The 23,125-nt window shown below is 42.6% G+C and overlaps 1 protein-coding gene across 3 annotated transcripts in view; it reads right to left on the bottom strand.

Moving 5' to 3' along the window:
• LOC137128734 (neuroblast differentiation-associated protein AHNAK-like) overlaps positions 1-14,533 on the bottom strand; it is a 37,304-nt gene extending 22,771 nt beyond the window's left edge. For 2 of the 3 annotated variants that reach the window (XM_067507208.1, XM_067507207.1), the window contains exons 1-7: positions 14,269-14,531; positions 6,195-6,250; positions 4,976-5,083; positions 1,949-2,074; positions 1,466-1,625; positions 786-979; positions 90-331 (exon numbers count right to left, since the gene is read on the bottom strand). In XM_067507208.1, coding sequence (XP_067363309.1) covers positions 90-331; positions 786-979; positions 1,466-1,625; positions 1,949-1,978 — 626 coding nt within the window. In that variant the 5' untranslated portion in view covers positions 1,979-2,074; positions 4,976-5,083; positions 6,195-6,250; positions 14,269-14,531. Of the gene's footprint in view, positions 1-89; positions 332-785; positions 980-1,465; positions 1,626-1,948; positions 2,075-4,975; positions 5,084-6,194; positions 6,251-14,268 lie in introns of all 3 variants that reach the window. The other variant, XM_067507209.1, reaches the window with a different exon arrangement.
• Between the last annotated feature and the right edge of the window lie 8,592 nt (positions 14,534-23,125).

The raw sequence follows: 23,125 nt of genomic DNA, 5'->3' as shown, positions 1-23,125 counted from the left end.
GCATATATTGTTAAGAGCTCTGTAAAGTTCATTTCTATCTATCTTGTATGTCGACCGTTTAAACATACGTACAACAAGCACAGGCCAACCTGATATTCCTCTTTGCCTTTCCTGCAGCTGCTGCTCCTCTGGCTCCTTCTGGCTCGACCTTCTCACTCCGTCTCTGTTTGAATTTTGGGAGAGAAAACTCCACGTCCACGTCACCCATCTCCAGCCTGGGAGGCGTTCCCTCTATCACAAGCTCCTCTCTGCGCTTCTCCTTGAGTCTCTTCAGACCAAAACGACCACCCCTCTTCTTCTTGGCCTTGAAAGGCTTAGTGCCTTTCACGCTCTGAAATAAACACACATGAACGACAAAAGAGTCAGTTGACAATATTCCACGGTCTGCTAAGTGAATATGGTGCTTTTGGGGTGATGACTCTGTATAGCTTCAACAATTTGACAGCTCAGGGTCACTGAAAATATACTTAGTGATAAGAAAATGTAGCGAAATTCAAAATATCACTACATGTTTCATTTAGTCTCTAGGTATGTATCTTGACATTCATCACGTCAGAATTTGGAGGAGATTGGGATTAAATCCAACACACTGAAAGAAAAGCATAATCATCTCATCCCCACTAAATTATACAAAATGCTGAATATTTATATGAATTATTGCAGCAGTATCCAATAAAAGTCTCTGGTCTTTTAACAAGGTATTTGCTACAATGCTACTTTGTGTAAAAGACCACTGTAGTTGAAAAACCACTACACCACATTGAAATACCAAATAAATTGAGTACCATTTTGGCCATCTTGGCTTTGGGACCTTTGACCTCCCCACTGGGTATTCGAGGCCGCACGCTGAGCTCTGCTCCAGGGATGGTCCTCTTCAGCTGGAAGCTGACCTTGTATGGCTCTGCACACTGAAGGATCTTCAGGGCGTCTTCATACTTGACATTGTCAAAGTAGACTTTGGCACTTAGCAGCTGGTCACCTTCACACAGAGGACATAATCAATTCTCAGTTTGTACTTTTATCAAGCTGGGGTCTCTGAAAAGGAGTTATTTCTAGTAGTAAGTAGATAAAAAAAACTAAAACTAGTCATCTTGTAGAATAGCTGAACAGAGCTACTGTGTCCTGACTTCTTATACCTGTACCTTTGTTTCTTTGGCGCATCAGTTGTGTAGGTCATGAGAAATTATAATGATAAAGCAGTAAAACAGCAGTAACAAAAAGTATATGAGATGTTTCCAGACTCTGACAGTCACTGAAACCTTTGTTACAGGTGTGTGAACCGAAGTAAAACGTCACAGACCTGATACAGGCTTCAAAGTTCATTTGCTTCGCTTCTCAATTTGTTTTCCTGTAACTTTCCTGTAAATTTTTTTTTTTTTTTGCATGGTAGTTATGTTTTTTTATTAATTTTTTGAGGAGGACGTTTGGCGGCAGTCGCTCTCTGAATGAACATGGCTGCAGGTACCTTGCTTTAGACTGAGGTGTTTGGCGGCTGGAGAATCTTTGAGGACGTCTTTAACAAAGATCCCTCGCTCTCCTCCACCAGTTACACTGTAACCGCTGGCTCCAGCCTCAGCCTCCGTCTCCACCACGATTTCCACGGATTTAGAGGCTTCCTCCATGCTCTGAGTATTAGAAAATCAAAAGGCAAAGAAATTAACTCTCTGTGTTGATTTGCTCTTGTGAGTAAGTGTGTGAAGTTGGTCAAGATGAACTTTTTTCTTTGTTGATGTGTGTGTGCACAATGAACTGGACACTTCTTTCACTTCACACCTGACACACAGGAAAGGCCACTCTACTTTTGGACTACAAAACCCACAAAAGAAAAAAAAAATCAATCGTATACTTCCACATCCATTGGAGTGGAGTGTGCATCCTCATGCATCAATACTATATAGTGGTTAAAGCTCTGGTTAGAGCTCCAGCGTCTGTTTAACAGTGAGCTTACGGTCTGTTCGTCTGCAGGCTCCGGGTCCATATCCGGTTGGGCCAGGTGGCAGGTGGACTCTCTCAGGCGACTTCTCTTCTGACTCAACACCTGCTTCAACTCTGCATGGAGCTTCTCCTTCTGCACCTGCAGACCACAGAGACCACCCGTGGGAATTAAGACCCTAATGTCAAAAGAATTACAGAATTCAAATACGGGTTGTTCCTACTTCACTTTCCTGATTATGAAAACTGGTCAAAATAAGGTAATTATTCAAGTATTAAGATGGTGAAGGTGAAAAATTGGTTGTGGTTATTATAATAGATGTTTTATGTTACTGTTAGTCAATATTTTTCAAATTAAATCTTTTTCATTTATGTAAAGCTTTTTATATGACATTATTAAACTTAATGCTGTTATATGAGGTTTATATGAGCTTTCCTGTTAAACAACATATTCTATGGAGAATGTGGAAACCATTTTATTGTTGAAGATGTATTTACAAGTTGAAAGCTACATTATTCTATATTATCTGTGAAATTGCTGCATTTTTTATATATCACATCTACTAAATGATTGCGTTGTTATTTCAGCGCCGCTTTGCACAGACGCTTCTGCATCACAGGCTGATGCTTAAGGTCGGTGATTGACACTCGGAGCTTTCAGTGTAGTTTATTAGAAATCAAAGGTTTGGTGGTTGGGTGAATGGTACAAGACACAGGACTTTTCCATGAGAGACCGGGTTTTGACCCTGTGCTTGGTTTCGCTTTCTGCTAGCTTCACTTCCTGTTTTGGACTCTTCAGCACTTCCTGTTCGTAGTACATTCTGGCAACTTCATCATTAATCACCAGTCCTAATTGTTTTCACCTGTTCCCCTGCTTATTGAAACCCAGCTCTGCCCACAGTCCCCTGCCGTAATCCTGGACACTGTGTCTTCCTGCTTAGGCCTCCTGACTGTCGTAATTTGGACTCTCACCTTTAGGCTGAGGTTTTGGTTATCGTTCGTCCCTGTCTGTCGGCCCTTTGTTCATGTTTTCTCTGTGTGGTTTACTAGTTTTCTCCCTTGGTTTCCCTATTTATTCCAGCTCTGGTTCTACTTGTAGATGCAGCCATCTTCATCCCCTTTTGGATCCTGAGTTGTTTGTCGGTCCTGTTCTTGTTACCTTTGCAGTGTTGGCATGCTTTTTCTAGTCTCTGCCAGTTTCCTGGGTTTATGTATTCACATTCATGATCTTCTCTTTGATGCTGAGTTAAGTAATTCTTCTACTGGTTTCTAGTCTGTTGATTACTTGCACCTTATTTGATCTCTAGTTCTGTCCTGTATAGTTCCCTTAATTAAAATTTGTCTACTGATGTTCAGAACATTTGCCTGGTTTTCCTCTCAGCACCATATGTTTCCCGTCCTCTGCTCAGGAGTGAATTTCGTTTTTTTCTTCTTGCCTTATTGCCAGTAAATTAACCTGTATTTGTACTAGCACTTCCCCTCGCTGTCACTTATTGGGTCCACCACCATACACAGAACCGTTACACTAGGTGAAATATGATTGTTTCATAATGTGGAGCACATGGTTACTATAGTGTAGAAGTACATGTGTGTTGTTCACACTGAATGTTTTACACTGCTTCTCATTCACCCATTCGCACTCACAATCTCACACACACTCGCACACCAATGGGGAAGCTGCTATGCAGCAGCTCACCAGCAGCAACTGAGTTGGGTTTCAGTGTTTTGCTCAAGGACGCTTTTTTGACATGTGACAGGAGGAGCCGGGGATTGAACCAACAACTGCGGGATTGATGTACGACCGCTCCAACTCCTACGACGACTGTTACCCTGAAGTTTTTGAGCGTACCAATACCAGACGCTGTTGTTCCCAGGGTGTCAAATAGTCCAATAGAAATTCCAAAGGGTACCTGTGGTGTTAATATGATACATCAGAGGACGTACAAAGCAGAGCAATTTGACGCCTTAGGAAGCATCAATGTGTGACGCTGTGGGATGAGAAAGCAGCCTGCTAAAGCCACTGATTAGAAGCAGCAGGTGTCTCCGTTTGTTTCACTTCAGCTCTTGTTCAGATTCCTTTTTTTTAGTCTCTGCCAATTTCCTGGGTGCAAAAAGAAGCTGCTAACAAGCTGCTTTTTATCCCGGGTCAGGGTTCCTCTGTGAGTCAGCAACCCGCGGCTGGTTTCGCATCGGCTCCATTCAGATGTTTTTTGTTGGTGACGTGCGTCCACAGCAGCTGGTGATCACCTGTTGCTGCAGCATGAAAAGGCCACGACTGGAATCTGTGCTGAGCTGTGAGAAATGAAAGGTTGTTTATGGTGCGAATGGTGGCCTCAGCAGAACAAGCCGTGGCTTTTGTGGTCCAGTCTGTGGGGGCCTGGTGGCTGCTGGGGTCAGGAAGAAAGTCATAAGGTTGCATTCTCCCTAATACTACCATTTGTCAACATTTGTTTGTAGACGAGTGGAGTTTGGGGGGCTGCTGAGGATTCACATTAGTCCAGTCAGGGCAGCACTTTCAGGTAGGATACATGAGATCAGCCAGACCTCAGTTTCTGTTATTGTACAGTAATGCAAGTGGTTCCTGTTGGTTTCTGAGGCCGTTTGCTGACACAGTGGTGCTTTGAGCTAAATGAATGATAAGGCTCACAATGACATTAATAAAAAGTAACACAGGAATTTTATTTTAGTGGAAAAAAAGTGGATATTTTGACTTTCTGATGGTGTTTTACAAAGTGTCAGAGGATCACCAGACTCTGTTACTCAGTTTGGACCAGCGTGGTGTTCCTGCTGACATGACTAACCACATGGTCAGTGTGTGTTTTTAGAGGAACATTTGCACGTCACAAGAGAGTTTGTAAACTTTGACCCAATTTAGCCAACTTTTTCTTGTCACGGTGAATTTTAAAACTTTATTCCTCTCAAGACTTTGAGATGTCCCTGATGGATTTTCTCCTCCAAACATTTCACAGTCATTCAGATGTTTGTATGTATCAAATGACCCCCCACCCCACTGTGTGTGTGTGTGTGTGTGTGTGTGTCTCACCACTCTCTCTGGGCTCTCCTGTTCGTCTGTGGAGCTGCTGTGGTGAGGGTTGCGTTGTGATGCAGAGGGGGATCTGTTCAAGGGGGGCGACCGCCGCTTGTCTTTTACCTGCCCACAGTATAGAAGATGGTGTTAAATCGTGTTGACATGGTTCACGCAGCAGCAGCAGCAGCATGGTTTCACCTAAAGAACATAAACTTTCTTTATGCTCCAGTGAAGCTGCTCAACAGAAACCCACTGGGAGCCCTCCAGCTCCTAGGTTTGAATACTTTATATATACAATGAGCATGTGGGGCTCTGTCACTTCTCTCTGCTGAACCAGCACCAGCCACTTAACGTGAAGCCAGTTGGTGACATCAGAACCAGCTCAAACCTGACCACACAGTTTTTCTGTCAGCTTTTCAACTTTTTCTGTGACTGAATTGTTTTAAATTCCCTGCTAATCCATTATTTGGGAATCCCCTCAGGATAGAAGTGCAATGAAAACTAGGTGGGAGTTATCTCCTGATGAGCTGTGTATGTCTTCTAATCTGAATACAGATCCTCTAGAACCCTCTCTCTGCTGCATTGTGTGTATTTTGTTTTGTACAGAAACCCTCACTGAAAACCTTCACCGAATTTCCCCTTTAGAATATTTTTTCTACACCAAACTGAGCCGACTGCAAGTTATTTGACCCTTTACTTCCCCTCTGGTGGAAACAAGTCCCAGCCTCCTGGATCTACTTCCTCTACTTGCTTCAAAAACTCTCGCACAGTTGGTCTTGTAAAAACATCCTGTCCTAACACTTCACCTGTAACCTCCAACACGTTTCTCAGCTGGGAATTTCCAGTGGAGACTGTGAGCCAAAAAACTAAAGATATGATTATTCATTGTTTCACTAAATAGATTTAAATACACAGTAAAATCCTGTAATAATCAGACTGACATGCATGAAGCCACAGTAATTTAGACTATTAGACACAAGGACACCATGAAAAATAAATATTCTATTGATTAAGTGTAATACTGCACCAATGATTTGCCATTAGAGGACACTGACATTGCCACTAAAACTGTTTCATTCATTTAGCCTCTTGTCATTCACAGCTGATAAGTGATGGTGCAGGGAAATAAAACCAGGCTTCCAGGTGTTTCACGTCACTTTTGCCTCAGTATTTCATGCGATGGTGCGGCCAGTTTAACGTTAAACTGGGTGTTTTGAGGTCTGGGTTTACTTACGATTGGATCTCTGCTCCGGCTGAAAACATGGCTGTCCTCTTGGTCTCTGTCAGAGTCTAAAAGAGGAATAAAGCAACTCGGGTTAGTCTCATTGCTGGAATGGATCGGTGCTTATTACACACCTGGCTCAAGTAAGTGAAGTTTTTTTTTTTTAATAATATAAAAATAGGACTAAAAATCCATTTCAGGACTGAGCTGAGATGAAAGCACATAAACACCTGCCCCAAAACACAAAATACAAAATGTTTTGATCTTGTTTGGGTTCATTTAAAATTAAAATAGCTGCTCCCACTGAATCTTAAATTCCACAAAAAAACCTCCGAATGCTGAAGAAAATCCCGAACAATCAGAAAGCTCTGTTCACATGGCGGATTACATCTGTCTCAAACAGCAGTGATGTTAAGAAAAGTGAAGTATCCGGTGTCTGGGTAATGTGATTTAGAGTATCTTCAAAGTATCTGAAGTCGGGAAAATATTTATCAGTCTGAGTCGTCTTGGGTGGCGGCGTCTTGGGTGGTGTCTTGAGTTTCTTTCCATGGTCTCGTTCATGTCTTTGCCCAGCCCATCTGCACAACTTGGACACATTCGGGTAGCAATCAAACAGGCAATGAAAACACCAACGACCTCCATCGTTTCACAATGACCCCTAAGCTTAGATGAAAGTGTGATAACTGTGGAAGCAGTTACAAAAAGGGTTACGACTACAAATTGAATCCAAGACACATTTTCTGTCTTCAGACGATGATCATATCAATAAATTATGGACACTTATGTGTGTGAGACTGTTTGGAGGTACCTGGTATCAGTCACAGTCGAGCAGAGACCGGGACTAACGGGACACAGCGGGTTTTAGACACACTAGTTACTAGAATCATGTATTTATTCTGTGATAGTTTGATGAATGCTACATGTCAGCAGAGACATTTCTTAAAAAGCAGAAACAATCTGATTGAGTCTTTCAAAGAACAAAACTCAGGTCTTACTTGGTACAGAAATACTTTCTAATTATTATTTTTCTGCAGAGCGGCTGACACTTTGTCAGGTTCTGCAGCAACAGGTGCAAACACCACACGTCTGCACTAATGGGCTGTAAGTGGCAGCCAGAGGATAAATAAAGCTGGTTTTCACAATGAATCAGACGCCACAGTGTTAGTTCTTCAAGTGGCTGCTTTCAGTTGAAAACATGGACTCTTCAAATGTAGATAAAAGAACTACTGCAGCACCACCTTTAAAGGGAACGGACTCTCTCGTTTGCGTTATTACAAGCTGGAATTAAAGGTTGTGGAGGTTTGCACCTTGCAGCGGCTTGAAACTGTGACAGACAGGCAGCAGCAGGTGGAGATGGTGGCACTCCCTGGACGCAGCTGACGGAGAGGAGGAGGAGGTGAAGAGTTGAGATGCCTGGCAGTCCGGTCTTATTTTAGATCAGCCTCACATCTGCAGGTCTTTACACGCCTGGGGACTGAAGCGGAACGGACCCCCACCCTCCTACAAATGTTGGTGCGGAACAGTGAAGTGCATGAAAACAGCAATGTTTGTTTGCATGGATTCTCCTTCTAAACTTATAGTTACGATTTAGCCGTTTTTAGGGCTCCAGTATTACAAGCCCTTCCCTAAATATGACATTTTACACACAACGGACAAGCTTCAAATGTTTCCCGGAAGCTTTGAAAGTCAGTGAGATCTGCTGGTTTTGCAATGGTGGGATTTGAGACTTCGCATCTTGCATCTGCAGTGTAACTTTGCAGATGAGTTTATCTAATACATCTCCTTTTTAATTAAAATGGTCTTTGTCCAAACATTTGTGGGCTTTGTGAGAAGCAAATCATTCAGTTAACAAGTGCCTTCTTACATTGTGAGGTTGTTTCACAGCGACAGATCAACACCTCACCAGCAGACCGTGCGTGTGCACTGAAGTAACCAGCAGGACAAAGTCACAGATACTTGCTAAGGGAGCAAATAAAAATGTGAGTGAAGATAAATTTTGCTTCTTGTCAGTCTATTTGTAAAATTAAATCACTCATCCAGCCTGCACAGAAAGTTTAAATTCCTAATAACGTAAGAAGCAGAGTCTCAGGACTTGCTGTCTGCCTGCTCTCACGCTGAGCTGCTGATGCTGTCAGCCACTGTGCAGTTTGTCCAAGAGGAGCTGGATTAAGTTGTCTGCTGAGTGCAGCTTTTAACACAGTCTGACGCCGTCTTTCGACTTCAGAGGAGAGTTTGTGTAACGAGGTTCTTTGCCAGTTATCATTTAGTGATTTGTTTATCTCGGTTTGAATCCAGCACATTTTTATATGTAGGCTCCATCACCACAAGCTGGACTGGGCGTCCAGGTCTACTCTGGAGTTTCTGTTAGCGTCTAGAGCTTGAATTTGGTTTGTTTCTTCGACATGTGTTCGTGTGTAAATGTTGTTTCTCTTAGGTTCTGTGTCACCTTTGTTCTCGAGCTCAAAGGACAGTGAGGAATGATTAGGTTTGGTAAGTTTAGAGAAAGAAATTAACATTTTAATGCCATAATAACTAAATATTGGAGACAAAGACCATGTCTGCTTTATTCCTCTTGATAGATACATTTCCAATTCTGTATCCCTATTAATATCCATTATTGATTATCTTACAACTTGTAGCATTATATCAAACTTTTGCCAAAATTGACAAAAGCCACAATAAAAATGTAAATTTTATTAAAAGCCTTCTCCAAATAAGCAACAAAAATTAGCCCTGGTTTATTCACTAACTATAATTTCTTCTTCAATATGCTTCAACTGTAGCATATTGTTTCCAATATAACATCCCTGCATAAACCATAACTGATCTTCTTGGAAAATACTTGTCAACACTTTCTTTATTTGCCGAACTTTACATTTATCTAATATCTTTGTATCGTAACATTGTTTTACTCTTTTTGCCACTTCAAAATAGGGAGATTGAAACTTTTGCAGCAACGGTAAAAACACAAAAATTCCCTACGGAGCCGGTGATTGGGTTTCTCCTCTGTACTACTGAAGAAACATGGCGACTTCCTTTAATTTGGGGACCAGCGCTCATGCAGATATAACAGGCTCATTATAAGCTAAAGAAAAACTTAAGGATCCATCCATCAAGGTGGGAAGGTTGTGGTGTGATGCGAGCTGAATAGCAGCCATCTTCCTGCTCTGGCGTACAGCAGAAACCTGGTGAAACTGCTGCTGCAGCGTTAAATCCTGTTCAGAGGCTGCTCTCAGCCAGTTAGAGTTAGACAAGTTAATAATGTTATTGGCTCAGCAATGGTAGCACTCGAGCATCAGGTGTCAACCCAAAGAAAACAACCAACAATCTGCTCTTTAAATAGCTGAAAACATTGCACTGACATAACGCACTGCAGCGGCGACGCAGCACACGAGAGGCCGCAGAGGATGTGAGGTTTTATCAGCTGCAGCCAGATATCGAGGGAAAAGAATCCAGTAGGTTTTCTCCTACGAGGAAGAACCACAACACTTTCTCACAATTGGTGACAGGCTGAGTACATAACACTGACCTCATTGGATCTAAATTTAGGACAATCACAAGACCAGAGACCAGACTGACTGTAAAGACTTCAGCAAACATCAGTCTTTGCACTCAAATGTAGGACTCACTGCTGATACTTTCTCTGGGTCCAATTTTGTGTATTGTATAGATGGTTTACTTGCAGTGCAATACTGCAAGTAAGCTGCATGACAAAGCACATACATTAACATGCAGGGAGCCACAAACACATGCAGCCTGTGGAAATATAGGAAGAATTACATGAGGTCTTTACTCATTAAAGACTTAATGACTGCATCAATGAGATTTAAACTGCAGCACATACGTATTTGACTTCAGTATGTTGGTTATGTGAATGAGAGGAACTTATGGGAAATCACAGGAAACTAGTGAGAGGAGAAGAAAAAGAAAACACAAAAAGTTCACCAGACACACGAAGTGCAGAATTTACAGGGGATTGGTTGAATTCACTGTTGCCGTTGCAGCATCGTTACTTCCTGAAGAGTCTGAAATAAGGTTGAAATGTAGAGTTGTTTTTTTTTTTTTTTTTGAGAGGCTGCTGAAAAAATGTAGTTTCTATATAGAATAGAATATGATTTAAATCATCAAACTGATCATATCAAATCACATAACCACCTTCTGAGGTCAAGGGTGAAACTTTGCCTCAGCATGGCTACAATCTACAGTAGAAGCTCCTAAAAACATTCCTTTTAAGAGCAACAGAGGAGGGACAGAGAGTCTGATTAGTCCCAGAAACTAAAGTCGAAGTACTACATATTTGTATTTGCATGCGTACCTATTATAATAATTAATAAATAGAACAAAAAAGCAAAACCAATTTAGCTGAAACACACACACACACAATGAGCCACGTGTTCACTGCATTCTTGAAAAGCTTCTGAGTGCATGAACAGAGCATAAGAGGGAGAGGTCCTCATGTTCTGTTTTATTGATATTTATGTATTTTTTTGCTGCAGCAGCAGTCATCGTTTAGTCACAGCGTTTCCATGGCAACCGGAATTCAAACACTACCAGAGTCTGTGATATACTGACAGTGAAGCGGGTGCATGAAGACCACTTAAAACCTTTAAAGAAATATCACAATGAAAGTGTTCTTTCACCCGAAACACAGCAAAACTTTCCACTTGACCACTGCCACTAACAGTGTGCGCTGTGCGCAGATGTTCCGAGGATTCCATCTCCACTAAGTCACCGTACAACAACGTTGTCTCAACAGTTTATGTGTGGGACTGCAGTGTGACACAGATCCAAGTGATGAGGGGAGTTCTGCGTTTCATCCAAACGGATTCACTGCTTTCATTTCACAGATAAAGGTCAGTTTACTTGTCATGCAGAGGAGAACGCAGCCTGAGAAGACAGTTTCTGATTGGACGCTTGTGTTACACACTATGAGGACTTCAGTGTTTTTATGCTGAGGGCACCACAAATCCAATTCTTCAGTGTGTCAGGGCTGTAGTTCTAAGCATCAGACGGCGCTGACATTTAATCCTATTATTGATGTAAATCTACAGTCTACAGAGACTGAGGCCAGTGTGACGAAGACTGCGTCCTACAGTGCTTTACTTGTTCTCAGTGATGATGAAGGTGACACAAATAAAAAAAAACATTCAATCATCACTTTAGGTCAGTGCTGCTGCTTCTTAAAAAAGATCATCTTAATATAATCTGTGTTTGTTGAGTGAAAAAGCAGCGCTCCTCCCTCCCTGCCCTTGAGCAAGGCTGTAAATCCCACGTAGTTTGACTGCTGCCTATACTCCAATACGTACTTTAGTTGTTACTAACTAACAGGTTGTGCTTTGAATAGAGAAAATCATTTGAATGTTGATTCTTTTCCTAAATAAATGAATGGAAATCAGGCTTTAAAAAGTTTTCTCTCTTGACAAGACCTGAACATTTTAGTTTCTGCACAAAGTTTACTTATGAGGCTCATGACGAGCAACAGACTCGTCCAATCAACAGCGTCAAGTTCAACAGTGATGAAATACTGTGTTTTTATCACCAACTCAGACTGATGCCCAGAGAAAGTACATTCTAGAGCATTTACTTGATACTTCAACTTAAAATTTTTACTGTACATTTAACTTTTACCTTCGTACTTCTGTGTCTGAACTCTGAAGATAGCAGCAGTGTGAAAGAAAAACCACTACTTATTCCTACTGGTAGTGGAGCAGATGATAAGGTAGTATGAAGGATACGGTGTTGTTTCACTTTAATTACTGTGTAAATACTGTATATTTAACGCACAATGACCACAGTGACATACGACTGTGATTTTGTCAGTACTTCAGGTCCCTTCATTTAATTATGGACTAGTTTTACTGAGCCAAACTACTTGAAGTACTGTGTAACTGACACTGCAACGACCTCATACCACCTTGAAGTTGTACAGTCCCGAATTTAAACAGGAAATAATGTCTAAGAGGTGAATGCATTGGAAACACGTTACAGCAACGGACAAAGTGGGATGTGCCGCATCAGGAAGGAAGTGAGAGGCTGCGGACTTGGGGCTCTGCCGTGGGCCACTTCAGCTAAAAGCATCCTTTCCAAATTATTCAAGATTAGTGACATTTGTGGATCCCAGCGTATCTCCTGGACACGTGAGTCATCAGATGGACAAGACTAGACCCACCTGCAGGCGTGAGCCTCGGAGCAGGAACTGTCCGCATGTAAACAGGAAACAGAGGTATTTTCACACATAGAAGTGACCTGACCACAGACTTAAGACTGTATCTTATAGTTTAGGGAATAAATAGAGCTCAGTATCTCCAGCTCTCTTGTTTACTCATGTCTTCCTTCCTGCATAATCCTCTCTCCGCCCGCTGAGCACACAGAGGGAAGGTCACCGCCGAATGTGACTTCAAGCGTTGTTTCCTCCCGAGGTCTCCCTCCCTCCACCGCCCAATCAACTCTTGACCCTACTTGCGGGTCTAAAATTAAGCCCACCCACAACAGCAACCACCACCCAAAGTCTGTCGCCAGGAAGCTGCTTTCGTCAACCCTTATTTCATTTCTCTCAGCTCGCAGACACAATTACACCTGCTGCTTTTTTTTTTTCTTCACCTTCTACACATCTTCCCAAGCAACACGTCACCTCAAAATAACAAAATGTCCACAAAACAAGATGCCACGACTTTATTTGTGGCATCAGACTCAGACACAGTTACTGGCCTCCAGCTGGAGTAAAGAGACATTTGTCTTTGCTACTAAACAGACACAAACTCAGTCAGGGAACCAACAAATGTGTTAAAATGAGCTCTGATATGCTGAAAGGTCGATCAGAAGCCAAATCCATGCACATTAAACATCCATTGACGATAGGAATTATGTTGAAGAATACACTTCCTGAATAAACAGTTATTTAGTTTAGACAACAAGGGAATAAGGGAAAGTTTGACCTTTGACACCGATGAAAACATTTTTCACAGAACGCCATTGGCACAGCAGCTGTGGTAATCTCAGCTAAAAATAGTAAATTAGGCAAAGCCACAGACAAATGTGATACAAATTAATAACAATTTGGCAGGAGTTTGTTGTTCTATGAACACATAGTTCATATAAGACTATAAAGCTCATCCATGTTCACCATAACCGTATCAGGAGGCTGAATGGGAACCTACGTGTTTAAGGCTTAGTTTGTTCGTAGTTTGATTCTCCAGTATGGGGCACATGTACTTTGGCTCCAGGAGCCTCTGTACTCACCGTGGGCCAACATGCACACCATGCTGGAGGGCAAGCTCTGCACTGGGGCTTGGAACTGTTGGAAGGAGGGGTCAGGGTGGGGTGTGGGGGTGTGGGGGGCTCAGATCCTATGACCATCACACTGCAGCTGTCACTAGTATGTAACATTAGGACAGGAGCTATTTGAAATGAGCGCGTACGGCCTCCAGCAGCTCTGACAGCTCGATGTTGTTGTACAAAAATGGTATTAATAGTGACTTTCAAATACCTCTGATTTATTTCACACTGCAGCTTTGCAGTACAGTGGTGCTGTCCTGCGTTGGAAGCCCCACCCATCTGGGACTCCTTTAAAACCAATGCTAGGAATCATTTTCAAGTGTTATTTGACACACGTCTCGTTACAAAAGGCTCTTATAAACTTGGACTCATAGTAACATGCCGTGCTGCAAATAGTTACCGTAAACCTCGGTGAACACTCGAGTGTTTGTAACCCCGAGCTGGCATGTTGGGATAAACACAAGCAGCAGCTGTCTCACTGCATTTAAACAGCCCACTATTGTTATGCTCTCCAAAGTCAGCAGTGAGGCATCTGCAGGCTGCTACATAAACTATTCTGTACAGCAGCTCCGCTAAAGCAATATTTCTGAAAACATAATAATTTCTCAGGCTGGTTTAAAAGGAAATTAACCAGACACAGAGCCACTGCAAACACAATCACACTGCTGCAGTCCTCATCAACCACCACCTCCAACACCTGCTCTCCTCCCTGCACTAACCATTAACCTCTTGCGCCACATCCCCCCCCCAGTTATTAGCAGACCACACTGGGTCATCAGCAACTTTATTAAAGCACATCCATCCAGCCTACCTTAACTGTCAGCCTCAGCGTGTCCCCTCCAGTAGATGAAAGGTGAGGGACCTCCACCTGCAGCAGCAGAGCCTCAATCTCAGCTGTGACTTCCTCTGTCTTTCACTAACTTCCTCTCTGTTCTCCTTCTGCTGCTCTTCTCCACTTATCCTTTTTCTTGATGTAGTTTTTTTTAATTGTTTCCCTCTCTGTCTCTGTCTGTTCTTGTCAGCAGCCAGCCTGTTGCTCCCCTCACTGAAAGCTCAGACCTGGACTGGGCCCATGGCATCTCTAGGAGGGACGCATCCAGTTGCCTGATTGGCCCGAGGACAGAGAGATGCCCCATATTAGGGCAGCAAGAGGCGGGGCTGCACCACTACGATAAAGGTGGGAGGAGAGGAAGATAAAGTTTGTGACATAGTAGACTGTCAGATTCCTGCAGCGTGTCTGCACACAAGAAGAAGCAAACCGTCATGCGCTGAAATAGAGCTGTTACAGTAGGTGACACGTCTTTTCTCAAAGTTTGGGGCTTTGAAATGAGCTGATGTCTCTTTGCTCAGTAGCAATTATAAAAATATTTCCACAAATCAACATGGAGGCATACAACAGTTAACAGGCTATAACATAAAGGCTCAAATGTCAGAGTTGCTCCTCCTCAACTACTATCTGCAAAGTGCTGCGTTTACTGATCGCTTAGATTCTCATCATCACAGCGACAGCAAAAAAAAATATGAAGGGTCTTCGGTGTGATTACAGAAGCACATGCTGAGTGAGTTCTCCGTCTTATTAGGACTAATGATTTGCCTCAACCACAAAACAAATTGACAGTTTGCATCAAGCTTTTTGAGTTATGACCACGTCTGGTGAAATTAAGGGGACGTAACAAACTAAATAGCTGCGGGAAATAAATGCATTTTTATTTACCATTGACGTAATTACGGACAGTTTTAAGTTGACTACTCACAAATATTAAGTTGCTCGAAAAAACTTTTTCCGTAGAAGAAAAAGCTCCAGCACACTTTCCTTCCCACTGGCACAAATAAAAGCCCAGCAGGGCAACAGATTCTTTCAAGTTTGTTAACCATCAGTTCACTAGAACTAGAGGCTCCAAGACATTTCTCACAGAATTTCTGTGTAAATTGTGTAATTGAAACCTCTGTGTCCCAGCTGAGTGAACGAATTTTAAGACTGGAAGCCAAAACAAACTAGAAAACAGACATTTGACCGTCTTAAAATTCCTTGGAGGAACTTTCCATCAAGTGATGTTGTGTGGAAGTTATTTTTACCCCGATTGGGTGAAAATAGAAACAGGCGGCCTTGGATCTTGTATTAGACCAAACGTGATGCTCGATCCTTTCAGGAGCTTGAGCAGTGTGTGAGTGTGTGTGTGTGTGTGTGTGTGTGTGTGTGTGTTTGTCAGACTGTGTATGTGTGTGTATCTCTGATGATCTGTAATAAACCAGCTGGCTGCTGAGCTGAGGGGACTGGGAGACAGCGGGCTTGTCCCTACTGCCAACGACAAACCTGTAGTAATGTGACTCTTTGTTGGTTCCTGTAGCTACTTCCTCTTTTTTACACGCAGTGAGGTCAAAGGTCACGGAGGGAGCTATTTGGGGCTCCGTGTCTCGCTGAAGGACGCTTCAGCAGGGCGGATGCGGGCCAACACGAAGGCTTGAAACTAATGTGAGCAAAACAAGACTGACACCACTTCACACTCACTGAGGGGGAATGAAGAGGAGCGACATTCGCTCCTGGAATTCAAGCCGTAAAACAAATCCCACACACAACCGCACACAGCCTGCGGATTCTCTCCCTCAATATCTGAACAATGATCTATTACATACATTTTTCAAATAACTGATGTTAAAGTCTTAAAAGAACTACAGTAATAAATGACTGATTAGCAGTAAGAAAGCTGCTCAGTACAAATATTGTGCAGATATGACAGTTTATCCTAAATAAAATGTTATAATAATATACACAATAATAACTTTAGCTTTAGAGTACAGCCTGCGACTTACTGGGTAAGTACAGTGAACTTACTGTGTACTTACTGTGTACTTAGTAACAATGGTGTACCTCCACAGTACCTGTGGATACATATTTGTTGATACAAATATAACAATGTATATATGTATATATATAACAATGCACAATCTTTGGGGACTAACAAGGTAACAAGACGAGAATAAGAAAAATACCTACAGTGTAAGTATTTTGTAGTTATGGGGTTGTTATTAAATATGAAATGATAGGTGCGAATACTTATGGTGTAACTACAGATAAAAAGACGGTAAAAGGCTCCACTTTAAATTACAGCCCTCATTTGTTGTACTTACGGTGTAACTACAGTGTAACAAAGGGGTTTTAGATTCATGAATTTTTGACAAAAGAAATGGCAAATATTATTTCATATTTATTGCCTAAGCACAGAAAACCAATTTAAACCAGTTGAACTTTAGTATTCTCTACAACTTATTGATAAATAAATATTACACGACAGGCTTCTCAAGACGTCATTTAATGACAGGATTTATATTCAGCATGATACGGTACAATAACACTAAGTCTGACATGTATGAGAATTAAGTTTGAGCGTCGGCATGAAAACTGATGGTTTAGTGTCTAAATATTCATTCACTGCAGCCCATGTCAAGAAAAATGATTGTAGAAAAATCAAATCTAACACCAAAGAGGTCTCAGTTTCCCCACTCGTGCTAATGTAGTTTCAATGTAGTTTTTGGCTGTGGATGGTTTTAGAAATGCTGCTGCAGAGGGGATAGAAGTACACACACTCAGTACTCAAGTACAAGTGCAAACACCAGTTCAAACTCTTCTAGTTTGATGTCCTCATTTAATTTAATCTTCATAGATTCAACTACAACCTGAGCAGGGGTCTGACAGAAAACCACTGCATTAGTGTGCAGCTGTTGAAGCCTGTGTCCACGCCCCAGGACCACTGCCGCCCAGCCCATCCACAGCCCTACAGATAAGCCATGGAGGTTTCTGTTTCCAGTGAGTCGGGACCGGCCAGAGATGGGGTTAATGTGGGGATGGAGGGTTGCTGTCAAGGCAGATCAGGCAGCCAGCACTGTGTCAGCTAACGTGGTCATTGTTGCAGTCCAGCTCCTGCACAAAGCCTGGATTTAGAAAAGGAGGAAGGTCTGGGACCATGAAACAAGGGGACAGTGGGAGTGAGGGAGATGGCGAGAGAGCCAGAGCTCTCTCGATGTCTGCGTTCTTGTTTTGGGGCCATTCTCTTGTTTGTACCTGAGCTTAAAGGGCTTTATGATTGTTAGTGAATTTAAAATCAGAGAATTACTCAACATCCAAAAACCTTTATTATAATCCAGAATGTGTCTCTGAAAAGGAATTTCTGAAACAGTTTATAGCCTCAGATTCCCTGACTGCTCCTGATACTGTGGGGAAGCAGGAACCACGTGGATGTCTGAGTGATGTGTGTTTGGGAGGAATCGGGGTCAGGTTAGAAAGATCAGGAGGGAGTTAAATTAGGACTGGGGGAGGAAAGGGTGGTGGGGAGGGTTGGGAGAGGATGGGCTGCTCTCTTGGCATCGGGGACGCGGTTCCACCAGACCACAAGTATTCCCCCGTCAGCGCTTAAATGGGCCAGGAAACCGGAGCCGGTGGCATGTGGGTACTCGTGTTACTCATGTTGTGTGGACATAAAAGTGTTTACACACCCACGGTGTGTGAATTCAACTCGTTTTGGGGTCAACACTGTCCCTGTGGGGTCAGTTTTCAGGAGAAATTTGGAAATACACGCCGGGTTAAAGACATAGTTGCCTGATCCATTCTTGACATGAATGACCTTTCTGGTGCTAATTATTATTAGAGAATAATGTGAGAAGTTCTCTTATAGATATAGTTGTCTATATGATTTATTTCATACATAATGATGTGGGGCAGGTTTTCCTGCACTACTTGAGACCATGGAGGTGCACGGTGTCAGAAGGTTAATTGTCCAGTCCAGTGAGGGGAATACAGAGAAAAGTTTGAGTTTGAATGTGCTTCTCATCGCTTTTCTCACCTGCAACTACAACAAAATGCAGCATTTAGCCTTATTTCACTTCACCATTCTGATTTCCAAGCTGCACACAGACGCCATTGCTCCACCATCTACTGTGAAACAGTAGGCAGGACTTTCCAGAAAACAGCATGAAACAAACGGACTGTCCACTTCCTGCACTGGCTCAAACAGCAGACACACAACTTCAGCAAGACAAGTTAAGACACAAGTGACACAAGAAGTGAAATGAACGGAAATGTGGCTTTATATGCTGATAATTGAAACCCGAGCACATGATGTTAGTGTTCATGTTTCTTTTTTCAAAGAACTCAGATAAAAGACTACAACTGAAAAAAAATTCAAAAAGGCCTCAAAATCATAACGACTTGAAACTAACCAAAAGCAGTGTGAAATGAGCAAGAGCCGACACGAACTTTCCGAAAACAGATAAATAAAAAAACCCACTAAAAATCAATCGAAAAATAAAAAGGACATCAAACAATTAAAAAGCCAGCAGATACAAACACAAAATGCAAAATGAGCACAAACTGAGTCAGAATGACCCAAAACAATAAAAAAAATCCAAACATGTGAGTTGTCTCCTACATGGACTTTGTAGATCTTCAGTTTCTGGACCAAAAATATTGTAGATTAGTATCTGAGTGCAGCCACAACATTTTAGTAAACACACGCCGACTGTGTACAGATGAGAGGAAGAGAGGTTCTACTCTGATGATTTAAGTAAAAGTACCATTTGTACTGCGTAGAAATACAAAAGCTCAAAGAAAGTAAAAGTACTCACTAATGCAAAATGACTCATTTTACATCAGTGAATATGAAATTATTGATGCATTTATGTGATCATCAATGCAGCTGGAACTGATGGAGCTTATTTACATTTACATTTTACACTGTTTAAATGATCAAATGCTTTGATTCCTATAATTTGAATTACTTCACATACAATTTAGTTTATACATCTTAAGTACTTAAAAATGTCCTTCAGGATTATAACGTGAGTTCAGGGGGGGCCACAGCGCTTCATCCTCCGCATGTTTATTTACTTGTAGGAAATTTAGGACCCCCCACATCCCTACGTCTCCCCCATGTCTCTGTCTTTCTCTGTGCTTCCTGTGTATATTAGCTGTAATTATTCAGTGCTCACATCAGCTGCACCATAGTATAAAATGGACTTTACACTGTACTGCATGAACGTGAAGCACATTTTTACATCCAGCTGTGCATTTTTTTAAAAAATGTAATCATTCCTCAATTGTACTTCACTGAAAGCTCAGAGCGTCGATCACAGTCACGAACGGGTACTTTCAGTGTCAGCATGCAACGCAAAGCGACTGGACAAAGTGGCATTTAGATACGTCTGGAATGAGAGTGGCCTGGCTGGGTTAATGAAGTGCACCATGATGCTTTGACCCAATTCTACTTCTCTACCGTACATGACCCTGTTAATGCTGGCCTACAAATTTCCTGCAAACTGAGCAGCTTTTTTGGCGAATTTCTGCCTCCTACTGGTGTAGTTGGGTCATTGCCTCATGTGTTGTTACTGTCCTTGATTGTTTTAAGTTACCTTCACTCAAATACAATAAGTGAATCACTTTGAGTAAAACTCACTAAATATTGTAATTCAGGACAGAGTGGCCTGCGAACTTCACGTGGAGCTTAATAAAGTCTTATCAGGCTCAGAAAGCAAACTAACTTTATCAGATAAATGCGGTGGAGTAGAAGAGCAATGTTTGATTCTGCCATTTTATAAAGCATTTTATAAATCCCTCAGTATTAAAGTAAAAGTGCGAGACACCTGCTTCCTCCTGAAATCCAGAAACATCATAGCTTAATTCAAGGTTTAAAAAATAGGGGCTGAAATGTTTTCAAACTTTTCACACGAAGGAGGTCGTGTGATCATAGTTGGGGAAAGGTGTGGACATCAGAGTTCACCTCTGAAACCCTGGGTCTGATTCTCAGCTCATGTCCAAGTGTTTTAATTTTCAAAGAACGTATCTAATTGGATTTAAGCTAAAACGAGCTTCTGTTCTTTAACATGATCCCCCCCCATGACTAACAGTAAAGTACGACTCACCTGTATTGGAGGAGGGCGTCCAGGTGACTCTAAATATTCCACGCAGACAGTCACACATGGTCCGCAGCAGGATGCTGATGGAGGAGACGCAAAGATGGAGCAGCCCACGCGCAAACACAGGCCGAAGTGGCTGGGCAGAGTTAGGTGGGGGCTGGAGACGATCCCCGGGTGGGTTGGACTGTTTGGACCTATGGGAGGCCAAACCACGCCATCGGCGTGTGGATAGAGAGGAAGCAAGAGAGATAGAGAGAGAGAGCGAGGGTGTGGAGGGTTGGGACAGAGGGGGGTGGATGGATGGATAGACAGGAGCGAGAGACAGACAGATGAAGAGAGACACTGTCTCATCAGTGTGTGTGTGTCAACAAATGGACCACTGAACTGTCCTTTTCTTCCAGTAAAGCAAAGAGGGGGAGATGGACATCAGTGGATCTATGTATAGAAGCGTGCGTGTGTGTGTGTGTGTGTGTGTGATGCGACAGCAGTGGGACAGGACAGAATAGAGGTGTATTAGCACTAGTGGACAGTCAGCAGTTTGTCCCGACCCTCTGCAAAGCCCCGCTCCATTGTTTGTGGTGCTGCAGGCTTTAGCTGTGGCCCAGCGGGGCCTTGTTCCTGAGCTTAGAGGGGCTGGACACTGGATACCAGGCTGAGACCGACACAGCCAACACACCTCACACGAGGCAACACATCCGCTGCTTTTATGAGTGATCAGAAAATGAAGTCTTTATTTTCAATGGTGTGAAGGTATGAAGGTGGAGGCAAAACCAATGATCTACACAACGACGTTATAACTAACAAAAATGGGGGGGGGGGACACATGCAAAACATCCAGGGTCAGTGTGCACAGTATGAACAGCAAACAATGTACAGAAACCCACAGAACCTGTGTGATCAAACACAGACCGACAGACGGGATGAATAAATAACTAAACCTTGTGCCAGACGCACAGGGACGAACAGAGAACCTAACCTCACCAAAGACTCACTGTCCAGGAGCATCAGTGGAGAGAGCTGGGTTTGAATGAGCAGGGGGCACAGGTGAAAGAAATCAGGGCTGACAAGGTGGGTATGGAGACCAAAAGACTGACAGGAAGTGCGGCTGAGGGGCTACAAAATAAAAGCCAGGCACAGAAGCATCTGTAGACATTTTCTTTTGTCTTAAAAAGGATCCAGTGATGTCAGATCGGCTCTGGAGCTCATCACCAATATAATTCCGGCAGGAATGCAGATTTTTTTCTTCTTCTAGTTGTAATTTCAGCAATGGTAAACAGTGTTTGTCCTGCGATGAAGACACATGTCACCGAATCCAACAGTGTGACTCACTCACGTGTTTCTAATCATTTAGTGCTGCTTTTTTGTCGTTAAACAAAACCCAACCACGACTTAGGAACTTGGGAACCTTGTCTCGTTACAGCAGATATGACCTGTGGCTCTGATGACAATGATCTTGGGCGACACATTAGTCCAGTGTCATTACCTCGGTCTCCCTCCTTAGTGCTGTGTCCTGCTCCTTCTGCCTCGGTGTAATCAGAGGATGAACGGTACTCAGCCTGGTCGTCCTCGTCTCTCCAGCTGCGGCTGTCACATGCACGTGGATGCTGCATCATGTGCTTGAGAATCAGACAAATTCGTTTTTTTCCTGCAGCATTGGAGGATGTAAAGGACACGTAGCAGATTCTACAAAATACTGCATGTAGAGATTTTGACCTGCTGTTGTTTCAGACATCAGTAGCTAATTATTTTAGCTGACACTGAACCACTGGGGACCAAATAAGCCAAATGTCGCCCCAGTTGATCCAATGCTTGATTTGAAACTGAATGTAAGTCATGGCAGCTCAATCTAAATTCAAATGCGTTTTAAAGTGTGAGTGTCGAACTTCAATTTGACAAATCTGCATTTTTTTTTCCTCACACACACACACACACACACACACACGGAGACTCGATAAATGCAGTTTCGGCTCTCATTAGAAGCCGTGTGTGTGTCTGCTACATGTCTCAGTTAATCCCTACAAAGTGCAGAGTAGTTGAGAGCTGAATCATTTTGGAAGGAACCATCAAACACACACACACACACACACACACGTTGGTAAAGCCCTGAGAATCCTGTGGCTTTAGCAGAAAGTGACTCACAAGGATCACACAGGTTTTCTTCTCTCCTTGCCCACTCACAGCGCAGAGCTTCAAGCTTAAAGATGTTGTCAGCAGCACTTTTCTACCTTCCCACCGTTCACACTGATGAATAACTTGTCATTTTTATCCTGACGCAACTGTCGTTTTGTGTATGTTTACCGGATTATTCTCACTGTGTTGCAGATACACAGAGTACAACACTTTTATCCTTCGTATGATGAAACTTTAATTCGAACTGGAAAATGACGCGTACAAAGTGCAGAGTCTAGTGTGTGTGTGTGTGTGTGTGTGTGTGTGTGTGTGTGGGGGGGGGGGGGTTCAAGGACTTTTGGTGAAGGTTTGGAGAAGGATTGTGGTTTTTTTTAAAAGCAAAGAAACATGGAGGAATGATTCCATGTTTTTCTGTCCCTTAACTCAACCGTGGAATAATGCTGTACCCACACAAACACCAAATATTACCGCGTTTTTGGGTGTTTTGGGAAACAGAAAACATTTTTTGTGACGTGCCACTTACACTGATTGCCAAGATACCCTCATTGTGCCACCACAAAACTCTCTGGGTCCAATTATGTCCCCCACAAAAACCTATTAGCAGTCACATTGTAGAGAGACGTCAAAGGGTC

This window comes from Channa argus, chromosome 6 (genome assembly GCF_033026475.1).
Source record: "Channa argus isolate prfri chromosome 6, Channa argus male v1.0, whole genome shotgun sequence".
Taxonomy (NCBI): domain Eukaryota; kingdom Metazoa; phylum Chordata; class Actinopteri; order Anabantiformes; family Channidae; genus Channa; species Channa argus.
The sequence above is the reverse complement of the archived record's forward strand: the minus strand, read 5'-3'. Positions and strand labels throughout refer to the sequence as shown.